The sequence below is a fragment of the Aptenodytes patagonicus genome, chromosome 13 (genome assembly GCF_965638725.1).
Source record: "Aptenodytes patagonicus chromosome 13, bAptPat1.pri.cur, whole genome shotgun sequence".
In the NCBI taxonomy this organism is placed as follows: domain Eukaryota; kingdom Metazoa; phylum Chordata; class Aves; order Sphenisciformes; family Spheniscidae; genus Aptenodytes; species Aptenodytes patagonicus.
In genome coordinates this window covers 1,267,682-1,280,531 of record NC_134961.1, presented here as the reverse complement: position 1 = coordinate 1,280,531, position 12,850 = coordinate 1,267,682, and the positions used below count along the sequence as shown (strand labels likewise).

At 41.1% G+C, this 12,850-nt stretch overlaps 1 protein-coding gene across 1 annotated transcript in view; it reads right to left on the bottom strand.

Moving 5' to 3' along the window:
- The window catches only part of DNAAF8 (dynein axonemal assembly factor 8), a 92,279-nt gene that overhangs the window by 74,890 nt on the left and 4,539 nt on the right, over positions 1 to 12,850 (bottom strand). The window contains exons 3-10 of the mRNA XM_076350588.1: positions 12,599 to 12,712; positions 11,304 to 11,798; positions 7,721 to 7,817; positions 7,168 to 7,306; positions 6,040 to 6,186; positions 5,140 to 5,202; positions 2,953 to 3,321; positions 1,710 to 1,869 (exon numbers count right to left, since the gene is read on the bottom strand). Of these exons, the coding sequence (XP_076206703.1) occupies positions 1,710 to 1,869; positions 2,953 to 3,321; positions 5,140 to 5,202; positions 6,040 to 6,186; positions 7,168 to 7,306; positions 7,721 to 7,817; positions 11,304 to 11,798; positions 12,599 to 12,712 (1,584 nt within the window). The remainder of the gene's footprint in view (positions 1 to 1,709; positions 1,870 to 2,952; positions 3,322 to 5,139; positions 5,203 to 6,039; positions 6,187 to 7,167; positions 7,307 to 7,720; positions 7,818 to 11,303; positions 11,799 to 12,598; positions 12,713 to 12,850) is intronic.

Here is a 12,850-nt window from a genome sequence, read left to right as displayed (position 1 = left end):
CACAGCTGCCAAATTACAGCTTCTTTACTTTTAAATGTCAAAACATTCAAGTTTTTCTGTCTTCCTATGTGCAGCAAAGGAAAAAAGAAAAGAAAAACCTGTCCTAATTCAAAGAAAAAATGCTGCTGTCAAGATGAATTTCAAGTAATCTTATAAATGACTGTTGTATTTGATAGATGATGCTGATACATTTTTCATTCTTAATTTTAATAATGAATATTTCTGAAGAAGAACTAAGAGCAAAGTTGCTCACAGAACACAGTTATTGCGGGTTGTGCTGATTTTTTTTTCCTACCAACAGTGCCTTGTAAGTTCAGGCAGGTTTCCCTCAAGCAGGCTGTCAGTTAGTTTAGGTACCAGTTTGCTGTTTCTACAGGCATCAGAAGCTGAGTAAATCCTGGGCTGGTTAGCTTATGCCAGTGTCCATGCTGCCATGACTAGCTGGCAGTAGTATCATTGAAGCTATTACCAGCATGTTTACACTGTGATTCAGTTACAGCAAGTCTACAGTGTAGATATCCCCTGAGCTGTACTTATCTTCATTTTATTGGCTATGGGAAATGACCAAGATACAGACCAATTCAGCAATCACTTGGTGCATCGTCAGGAATGAGTTAGCAAGGCTCAAGTAGATTTCTGATGAGCAAGTAAGTGCCTGCATCTTAATAAGGGCTAACTGGAGTTTGGTGGTACCTCCCAGCAGACTGAGAAAAGAGCAAGCCTGAAGACTAGAATCACAACCCTTGCAACCTTCAAAACACAGCTCTGTGCAGTGCACTGTCCTTGCCAGAGCAGGCTGACAGAGGGAAATTCAGCTGTCAGTTTGTTAGTCCTTTACTTCTCATCAGTGATTACTCCAGTGTTAAAAATGAGCTTTCAATCTGCAGAAATACACTAGTCAATTGCTTACAAAACAAACAAATCAGAACAGTCCATCCTGTTACAGTTAGGGCTGTAAGGTCTTTCAACTTTTGTACTGACAGAAGAGCCTCGTTATTGCTATTAACGCAAATAAATCGCGATGGTGGACCCATGGACAAATTCTGGAGTTTCTCATCTCCTCTTACCTTCTCAGCTGGCCTTGTGTTCAGTGAAATCAGTACAAGGATGAATTAGGACTACGTATACAAATCTTCTCGGGAGGCAAAACAGCCCTCTCCTCCGAGCCATATATTAGGCTCTGGGAAAAACCAGGATAATTTCATACTCCCTTAATCAGGATATCAGCCAAAAGCAAAACCCATTACTAAAACCACAATCCTCAAAACCTACCCACAAAACTGAAATATAAAGCTGCTAGGGGCAGACAACCAGGCAGGACTTAGCATAGGCTTTGCTTTAGAAGTATGACAGTAAACATATTTCACTTTTTCTAAGAAGTTATGAAAAATCACGTATGGAAGTCTGGCTCCTGTGAAGTAGATGACACTGAGCCCACTGACTTCAGCAAGCCAGGACTCCTGCCATACCCCAACACTTCAAGCTTGGTGGGCAGCTGTAAGGGGAGCATTCGCCATACAGGAAAGGTGAGAAAAATACTATTGGTGTGAGACAAGAGCTGTAGGACTGCTCATCTCTTCAGGTAACAGTGCTCCATAACAAAGAGGTTTTAAATAATGCAATGAAAATTACTTTTTGCTTCTAGGATCACATATGCATTTGGCCAGGAAGCCATTCTAAAAGGGACAGTCCTGCACTGAACTACTAACCATGTGGAACAAAACAGGGGTTTTCTCTGCCATGGGCTGCTTTCCAGTAACTGACTGCCGAGGCTGCAGTCTTTCCAGCTGCTCCTGGAAGCTCTGTCTCCTGTGTCTCTCTTTCATCTGTTCTTCCTTTTGGGATAGCTCTCTTTTACCTTCTTCTGCCCTGAAAAATATACAGATTCTGCTTCGCTTAAGCTTTTCACTTGGGAGAAAAAGCACCCTTGTTCATCTGTTTGCGTTTCTTTTTTCTTATATTTATACCACACACTTGAGGGTGAATCACGACATGAAAGGCTAAAATAGATTTAGAAAGCGCTTATGGTGTTTGCGGGGGGGACACAAGAAGTTGTCATTGGATGAAATCATCTCTCAAAAAAAAAAACCATCAAAGAAAAGGAGCAGACCTCAAACCTCTGATAAGTGGTGACAATCGATTTGGAGACCGGAACTCCATTAAGCAGAGGCGTGTTTGTGTTTCAGTCCCCACCTCCACACCAAAATTCTCAGTCTAACTCCGTTTCCTTTCCTATCTGCTATAATACAGTGGTAAGTTTCCTCTGAACCAAGGCCATCCATCTTTCTATATTTTGATGTCTGCAGAAAGATTTCATCTGCCATTTCCATGGCAAATATGGAGTTCAATTTCTTCTGAATTCTTCAAGCCCCAGGTGCCCCAATAATAAATAGAATAGCAAGAAAGAAAACTGAAATTAGTTGAAAACGTTGTGAGCTATTACTCAACAATAATAACCCAGATTCTTGCCAATCCATGGTCTGCCATCTATGTTGCAGGCTAACAGGTAGACAAAATGGAGTTTTATAGAACTGATGGAAGCCTCAAGCTTTAATGTCAGGAATCCTATAGAGAAAAAACCTGCAACCAACCATCTGCCATTTAAACCAAGTACACAGTAGCTGAAGTGTCTAAGTGGCAGGATAGGCAACTGTTTAACACTGAAAAAGTAAAAGTCTCTAGAGCAAGCAGATTCTAATTCTTTCAAGGGCTCATATGTCAAAGTCAAAATGTTAAATTTCACTCTAAAAATAGCAGGCAGAATATAACCTTTGGAAAGTCAGTATAATGGAGCTCTCCCAAATAGCTGGGCAGGTGCATAAGCCAACCACCTGATTTCACTTTAAAATTAGACCTTATGCAGAATACACTACATTAAACTAAGCCCAAGGAGGCAGAGGCCCAAATAACTCTGCTATTTCCTCAATCGATACTATTTTTTTGGTGTGATACCTTGGCAATTCAGTGGTAGTTAGAGGAGACTCTGGAGCATTTCCTGAATGTTGAACCTTCTCAACTTCCATCCTATTTTCTTTTTCTATGTCAGCTCCATTGCCCCCACAGCTTGACAAGGGGGTATTTATTTTCTCTGGTTTCAATCTCATCAGTTTCCTGGGAATCACCTTATTTGTTTCTTGCCTCACTTTAAAATACTGGTTTTGACGTATTTTAGAGGAACCTGTCTCTTCCAGACTTTCTGGATCCTGTTTTATGCCTTCAAGTTTTTCAGCTGGGGTAGACGTTTCATGAAGAAGCTCTGAGGCTTCTTTTTGGGCTGCACGGAGTTGTTGCAGTAGCAGGCTTTTCCCTGAGCAATTCCTCCTGCAAAGAAAATAAAAACCTGATTTAATCAAGATAGAGCATTATATGAACAAATTCAAACTCTGAGGAGCTTCTCATATGAGGAGTGACAGCTCAAAACAAGGACTGGGCATCTACACAAGTAATAGCTATTGGTAATAGAAGCACCAGCACACAGGCAACACATAAAACACTGTAGCTGAAAAGTACACGGACTGAGTAACAGATTGTTTGAGCTGGATATTAATGATGCAGTTAGGTGGTGTGTATGACTACACAGCATCATACTGCTGTACTTAACTAAATTAAACCTATGCTTTACAATTCTTTCTCCTTAAAGATGTCATGCCTCCTGCCATCATATCCAGAACCATCAAATCAACATTTAACACTGATGGCTGGACTCCTAAGGGGTATGCCTAAGTAGCGGTAATTTTAGGAGAGCGCCGTGTATTGGAGAGCAGCCCTATGGTATAGTGCTAGAGATGGCACTGACTACCTGAGCACTCCAGGGATAAGCCAACAGCGTATTTTCTAGGCTAAGTGCCTGGAGATCAAGACGACTAACCCTCCAAGGCCCTAATACGTAGGTATATTTACCACAGAATATGTAGCCGTTTAATAACTCTACTACAGAATAGGTAGCCCTGTTTAATAATTCCATCCAGATAAGAGTGAAACTGGCATTGACCCCTCGTGAATGAGATCAGAATCTTGCCCTGCTGAGACCATAAGACTTTCTTATTTCAAAACAGAACTGAGTAACATTTGCCAGGCATTTCATTTGTGTATGTTCTTTAGCAACATTAAACCGAATCAAAATCCAATCAGCTAAGCTCTGGTCTCCATCACTCCAGATTTACACTGATGCAACTTCTGCATCTGCATCACTGCCAGGGAGAGTTCCCCAAGCATCATCCATCATCTTGTCCCTGCTTCATGCTGGCTTTGGATTAGATGTTCTAAATTATATTGAGTGTTGAGGCTCTGTTCCTTGTCAAATCATTTATTCTTTCAAACCATTAAAAGAAAAAGTAATTGGCTGGCACAACAATACAAATGTTCTGCTTGTCCTCTGCACTGCTGTAATATGAACTTACTACATTTATGCTCTGGATTACATTTAGAAGTCTGATGTATGTAAGATGTTTTAAGCTTGACATATCTGCTTCACATTAAAAACATCTAACAACGTATGGGTATGAATCAAGCCCCAAGTTTAGCAACAGGAAAAGGCTGGCATCTGCGCCTATTGAAGAATTTACAGTTTAGGATTCCATCCATCACACTCTCTCCCCTTTCCCCTCTTCCTCTCCCCCCCAATTAAGGAGACTTGAGAGCATCCCTGCCCACACAATGTATTCAATATTCTCTTTAAATCAACATCCATTCTAGCCTATTTTATTATTTCTAAAAATAAAGGTTTGTCTGAGTCAACTCCCTACAACATTTTCAAAGCTTGTTTCTGAGTCATTTAAAAAAAACTGTTCTCATGTCACTCAAACATGTCTGGAGAAAGAGTCAGGTTTCCCAGCCACCCAGGTCTACTCTATTTGTCTTTTGAGCTGTTTCCATGCAGCTGTACAGGAACAAGGTGCTATACTGCCTCAAGGATCAACAACTATTTTCTAGCTTTGGTATCTTCACCATGCAACAGAAGAGTGATCTCCTGGGGCCAGACTGAAGCACTTTCATTATTGGGCTTTTTTGCTGTGAAGACCAGGAACAGATATTTCAGTACACGAGCTCTCACTCTAATCACTGTTAAGGCAATTATTTTAGTTTCAGAAAAAATGAACATCATATTATTTGAACTAGGGTCCTGGTAAAGAATCTTACATTCTCCTTTCTGCTTGGTCCTCAATAGTCATTGTCTCTTCTTCACTGGAGCTGTCGCTTGCACTATGAAACAAATTAGAGCATATTAGTTAACTCTGACAAAAAGCCAACACTAGAAATGTTCCAACTGAACATTTCTAGGATGCAAATTTAGAACCATTATGAAAAAGGGAGATATGATACTTCCAGGTGTTATGGATAGTTCTTTACACTATTACTCTAGCAAAAAAAAAATTCAAGCAACTACATCAAGATGTGTTAGCTGTTTATTAACTATTAGCTGTTTATTAACGACAGGGTTTCTTCTGGTGACTGTTTTCTTTAACCCCTTGCTGCAGCAAATATACATCCTGAGAAGGGAGCAAACAGCTACCTCAGACACCATCAGCTCTCGGGGAAAGGACATGTTTGCCAGAATCTGTTGCAGATTGAGAAGAATTTGGCCTCCCATAACTGACTATATAAGGCCCTCTTATCATACAGGAGACAAATCAGCACCTACAGTTTCTTGCCAGGAACGTAGTCAAGGATGTCCATTTTGTACACAGCGCTGTCAGAATGCTAGCCCAACTCAGCCAGCTGCAACCATTGCTCTGCAGTCACTGCCCACTCCTTTATAGATGGAAACTTCCTAAATGTTATTTCCCTGGATGATTTGCATGTCCTTTCTGTGCTGCCTGCATCCCCACATATTTACTTGTTCTGAGACAAGTTATTCTCTCCTGAAAATACATCTGTGCTCAGGTAGGGGCTATGCCTTCCTACTAAGGTCACAGAGGTGTGGAAGAAGAGAACACTTTTAAAGTTAAAGTTATTTCAGAAGTATGAGATATAGAGAGAAGGTTTCAGTTTCCTACTTTTTGTTACTTACTTCTCACTAACAATAAAGTCAGAATTTACCTTTGTTTCTCATCAGGAGATGTTACTGACTTCTGCAGTTTAGCGTCTCTTAAATCTATGTACACTGTTACAGGCTCTGGCAGGCACTGTAATCTCATCATGTCCATCCTTAGGGAACTTCGTGAAGATGATAGGAAGGCAACATCCCTAAGTATAGAAAACACTGTTTCAGCATGTCCTCTGCCTTATCCAGACAAGAAGTCCTGCAGGGTGTGGATTATGATCAAAATTGGATTGTGAAAGGAGCTTTGTGCTTGGCTACTGTACAGATTCAAACTCTGCTTCTGCCTACTATCCACCACCTTACAAAGCTGAACTCAAAGATTCAGCTTCCCCCGAGGAATACAGATCACAGGCAGCATGATGAGGGATATTTAGTTCTTAAAAACTGACAATGTCAAATCGTTCTGTAGAACAAAGGTAGGCAGTTATGGTACCAAAGAGCTTACAAGTTTTAAGAGCCCAGTGTCAATCAGCAAAGAGAGGTCCCTTTTTCCTCTCTGCCTCCTTTGGCAGTTCTATTTTATCCTTCAGAGCATACAAAGTGCAAAACATCTTCATGGCTCTCCCCGCTCTGGAAAAGTATCCTCATTGCACCTTCCCCTTTACAGGCTTGTTTCACTATTGTTTCCTCTGTGCTGCCACCATTGATGTTGTTCCCTCTGAACAGTCTGGAAGTCTACTTCCTTCACACAGAACCCTCCAAGATGCACTGACATTTCCACTGATACCTACCAAAAAAAAAAGAAATCACCCTGTATACTTTAGCTAAATTGAGGTGCCAGTAAGAGAAACTGGTACCCTAGATGACAAAAAAATGTCACCATGATAATTTGCTTAGCCTGTTTTCCTGCCTTTCCCATTTGTCCCAAGTGTCTGGTAAGGTCTAGACAAAGGTGGTGGTTGATGGAGAATGCTAAGGTGGCAGGATACTGACTGTTATCATCAAATGTACATGAATGACCGAGTCTTAGTTTTTCCCTTTAACATCCCTGTAGCATATTCCAACTACACTTATCAACTTTCTGCAGAGGCTACAGAGAAAAGCACCTATAGAACACCATGAGTTTCCAGCTATTCCTACTGGCAGTCATGATTACCTAGTGTATATGACAGAAAAGGACCTACTTATTTGCTTGCTGTTCTTGAGAGGAGGAGAGCTTGGCTGATGGCCACCTCCAGCATGGAGACACTGTCCTGGACTGCCTGGCACACAGCTCTTCTAGCTTTTCCATGAGCTGGTTTTCAGACCTACCCCTGAAAGTCTCTGTGGAAGAGCAACAAAAAGAATCACCAGTTGTGGTCTTCTGCCATGGGATCACCCAATATATCCTTTCCCCATTTCCACATTGTCCCTTTCTCTACCGCCTGTCAGAAGGGGAAGGATAAAGATACTATTGTCATCTGGCTCTGACAAACTTACTTCAAACCTTCATCCATCTTGTCTGATTCACTCTTAGGCCATGACAGGCCACAAAGCACTGGTTTCAAGCTACAAAAGCAAGATGAAATCTTGAGGGAAGCTAATTAATTAAAAATGTGTTTTACAGAGGCATTAAAAAACCCACTATGATTTCAACATTCAAGATGATGCTGCAGGGAATGACATAAACACGGGAACCTGAGTTTTATTTATTTTTATACACTTTCAGCCAAGTTGGTATTAATTTAGCAGCGTTACCATGATCTGCTGAGGAGAAAGCAACTTCTGCATGAGTGTTATCTTTCTGCTGCTCCAGCTCCTCAAGAATCTTGTCTAGATCCCATTTCTCGATGTTCTGAAAGAAGACAGTTGAACTGTGATGGAAAATTCACTCCCAAGAGACTGCTACAAAACAAAAGTACCTTTGGCTCACATTCTTTGTGGTAACTCCATCAGATTCTTCTGGTGCATACAAATACACAAATGGCATGGAAGTTCACCTTACTTGTCTCCAGTACTATGCCACTGTCACTTACCAGTAGATGAACCAGTGTGTCGCTCCGGACACAGTTGCTTCAGCATGAGCCTCAACAATTGGCATGACTAACAAAAGGATATTTCCTGTTTGAACACTGCCTCATGTCATTGCCAAGACTAACAAAAGGATATTTCCTGTTTGAACACTGCCTCATGTCGTTGCCAAGGCTCTGCACATCTAGCATAGGCAAGCGCAGTATAATTACTAAGAGAAACCAGTGAAGGATTAACCGATGTTCATTCAAATATAACAAAGGTAGAGTACATTCTCCTTCCCCACTTAAAAAAACTGCAAAGTCTAGAAGACATTTCTAGAATGGACTGAACTGACAGTTCCTTAAAGAAGAAACATAAGCCCATCCTAAGTATCCACCTGACCCTTCTCTCCATAAGCTGGGACCTAACTCATTACCTCCTCCACACGGCTCAGTCTTCCACATGCATTCACATGGTGGATTCTTTCCAACAGCAAGTACTCCCCTTCATCCCTCAAACCCACTAACAGTACGAGATCCCCACATATTTTATTTCCTTCTGTCCATCCCTCCAAGTACCTTTCCTCACGCTTTCACCATCTCCAAAAGATGATGCCCCTAACTAGATTGGATGTAAGGAAAAACATATTTACTGAAAGAGTGGTTAAACATTGGAAGAGGCTGCCCAGGGAAGTGGTTGAGTCCCCATCCCTGGAGGTATTTAAAAGACAAGTAGATGAGGCACTTAGGGACATGGTTTAGTGGGTGGTGGTGTTGGGTTGACGGTTGGACTCGATGATCTTAGAGGTCTTTTCCAACCTCAATGATTCTATGATTCTATAACTACACTGCCAGCTTGCTTTAAGCAGTTCCACAAGGAAGTGCTGTAGCAAAAGAAATGCATTTACTATATCTCTTTGGACAGTGCATCTGTCCAGCTGCTTCATCTACTTCTGTTGAGGCTTTTTCTCCGAGAATCATGAAGCCTTTTGATATAGGCTACAGAAAACCACTGGAGATAGTAAAATAGATTAAAAGATGCCTGATACAAGACCAAGCATACATATTCTGATTCTGAATAATGCCACTAATATGAGAAGGACTTTTGGCTTTTCAGTTCTTTGAAGTGAGGCCTGCAGCCTTTTCCTCCCCCTCCAACTTCTGACCAGGGCGGATTCCCATTCTTCTGGGTACAGTCAGCATCAGCTGTGATCTCACAGCCGCTTATCCCACACTGAAGATAGGATCAACAATTTCATTGCTATGAATCACATACACTAGCTGAGGGTATGCTCGCACTGCACACTGTTAACTTAGGTATGAGAGCCAGTCTGCGATGACAAAAGTTCACACGCATTTAAAATGCTGATTGCTTTCCCCTCTGAATATTATTTGAAATGAAAGTTTTCATTAAAAATATCCACATCTGTCTGAAATATCATCACCAGAACTTAAAGTACTCATGACTTCTTTTAAAAGGAAGGTGACTGTCAATTATGACAATTATGTCACAGCTACAATTAATGTGCATTTCATATGACCACTTGAGCTTTAGAAAAGCAGAAGCAGCCTCTAAAACATGCAGTTTCACCTTGTAAAAACCTGTCATCTGCCCCTCCCATTTAAGAGAAGATTCTCACTCTTTCCAGAGCAATAAATCTTCACACATACCTGAACCATGATTAGATCTATTCTAATATTACAAGCTGCAGCTGACGAAGGGTAAAAGCCTGATAAGAGTCACAAGCTGAAGTCTCTCACACCAACACAAAGCTAATACTGGTTCAACAGTGTCATTGAGATGTTTTGGTCTAGAAGAGTGAAGAATGACTGACAACTGAGCTTACTACAATGAGAACCATGTCACAGGTCAGTACAGGTGATGTTTTATCAAACAGCCTGAAGGTAAAGACAACATATGCATTTGCTTTAATTATGATGCAGTTGGTACTAAGCTTCTTTTTGAATAATAGCACTTAAATACAAACCATTACAATAAAAAGATCAAACCACCATCTAACCTGCTGTATTAAGGCTTTACCCTCCTAACCCTTAACAGGAACAGCACTATTGTAAGGTACTATACAGGGTCCAGAAGAAAAAGAAATGAAGATTTGCACAATTCCATTTCTAACACATAAAGAGACTGAAATATACTTTAAGAAAAAAAGTCATTTTCAAATGAACTGATATGATTAGAATCAAGAAGAAACTGTATATTACTTTTAACAACTTTACTTGACATAAACTGAGGTATCTTGCCGAGCTGGGAAGTAACAACCAGCTCTCAAATCTAAACACTTACACACAAAGGATACAGCTTTGCCCTCACTTTATGAAAGTGAGAATACACTGAGCCTGGTCTCAGTACTCACCCAAAAGCATCAGACTTCAGTTCATTGAAGTCAGCGATATCAAACATGTTCTGAAAGGAAAATCATGACTCCTGAATTAATAGAGCAACTGACTTATATGAGGTGAGATGGGAATTAAACCTAGAACCACTTGAAAAAGATTCCCTCCAATAATGGCATGATTAAGTGATGCAGCACAATTTAAAAAACAACAAACAGGTGAGCACCTGCATTCTTTGCCTACACTAGAACCATTCTAACATCAAAAAGTTTATTTTTGTGAGCGCAGATGAAAGGGGAAAGGAAACATCTGTACTCTGATTCTATAGAAGGCTTTGAACAGAAATATCAGGCTCATGTTCTGTGCTGATTAAGTCCTAATGACCTTAAAAATCAATACAGGAAGTAGAGCTCTAACTATAGTACTGAAGAGAACCACCTCTGCATGCTGGGGTCACATACCAGCTAAGCACACACGAGCTGGTCAGCCCACAGACCTAGGCACCTGCCTCAGGTGGAAGAGATTCAAGATTTCAGGAACAACCCTAACCACCTTCTCTTCTCACCTCCAGCATTACCACAGCACTACAGAAAAGACAAGATGCTGGAAGGCCGGAAAGCTCACTGTTTTAATGTGAAGTCTGCCAGAAGAGTTCCCTGCCTTCCCAGGGACAGATGTTGTGGCTGGCTTTCCTGAATGAGACCATGAACCATGCTGCTGCCCCAGGGCTTTTGCTACCACTATGGGCTTTTAATGACAGCTCTACGAGACAAAGATAGTTTGTTGGTAGCTCATATTGCACATGACCCAACAAAACCCAAGTTCAGGACAACAATGAAAGCAACAAAAGTAGCTGTGGTGCATGCAGAATTTGGCATTTCAGGTCTTTATTTTAGTAGGATTCTGCAAGCAATGCACTGTGCCCCCTACTCCACAAGCAGCACTCCCCAAAACCATTTATTTGGGCCACTTACCTGCAACGACAAATGGGTTAGTTCTTGAAGGTGATCATCTGAGGAGGTTTCTTCCTTAGCAATTCTTTCTAGACTGTTGCTAATGCCATCTGAGGGAGGCTTGACATCTAGCTCTGGGTGGCCTGGTGACGGCTCCAGAATTATTTTGGAGAGTATCTTTGTTTCTATCTGCTTTCTTCTCTCTTTTTGACTGTCCAGCTTTTCCACAGACAATGCTGTATTAAGCCAAGAGTTCCCTCTTTCCCTGGCCTGCTTCCTGCCCAGTTCTTTCTCTTCAAGGTGATCTGTGGGATCTGCAAGAGACTCTTCACGAACAGCTCCCTTTTGGCTTGGAACGTCTTCAGTATGGCCGGCAAGATTGGGAGTCTCACCTTTAATCATCTGTACATCTTCTTTTGCAATGACTTGGGCACCATCTGTTTTTTTCTGAATGCCAAAACTTTCTAGATCTTCATTCCCGATCTCCCATGGGTGTCTTTCTGTTTCCTGGGTTTGCTACAGGTAAAGAAAATACACACATGCAGAAAGTCACATCTCCCTAAGCTTTAGAAGCTGACAGTAAAGCAAAACAAAGTGATTGGCAGATAGCAGATCCAACTCAGACACCATCTGGTAACAGCACACACCATATCCATCACAGAAAACAGTAAGACTGTTTACTTTTCAAAGTCTAACTTCAGGAAGTATTAAACATCCTTGAAATTAATTTCCCTTACAGCTGCTCATCATATGACATTTCTTACACCAAGATAAATAAATGGAAAAGCAGCACAGTAAGTTAGTCTTCTCATGATGAAACAACAGGGTCAGCTGGCTTCTCTGCCAGCTCCCTATGATGGCTAGTCTTCATCGCTGCAGACACAATGTAATCATTTTATCTCAGAAAAGCTGCTCAAGGGATAAACTTCATACTCATCTTCCTTACTTAGGACCCACTGTTCTAACTAATTCTACATTTTCTAGATACATAAAATGGTGGCTGAAACTACTTCAAACCTGAGAAGTTTAGGAGTCGTTGCACAGTGTTACTGTTAGCGCACAGGAAAAAACAGTAAAAGGACAATAATAACTGCAAGGAGATGGGACAAAAAAGGTCTAAAATCTCAAGAACAGAGATTTTAAAGGGTCACTGTATAAAGAGAAAGAAAGATCTAGTCTCTAGTGGGAGAAAGTACTGGGGACTACACTCTTCTATCACACAATTCAAATAGGTCAGATAACAGCAGCTACCCACACTGGAGACAACCAGACGAGTGGGGTTACAGTAGTACAGCCTGCACACAACAGTCAACAACCTGCATGTTTGAGTCTTCCAGGGAAAACTCCATCAGTTCTTCTGACAGGTCAGGAATTAAGTTTGGCTGTTCCCGCTGGAAGATGAAAAGCTCCCCATCACTTTCACAATCAGACTGCAATCAAAAAGAGAAATTAAATGATGGACTATAATACTCACCTAAATATCTGTTTTGCAGTGACAAATCTTACGTTGTCACTACTTGACTGAAATTCAGAGACAAGAAATTTCTCTGCAGTTGCATCTTCACTAG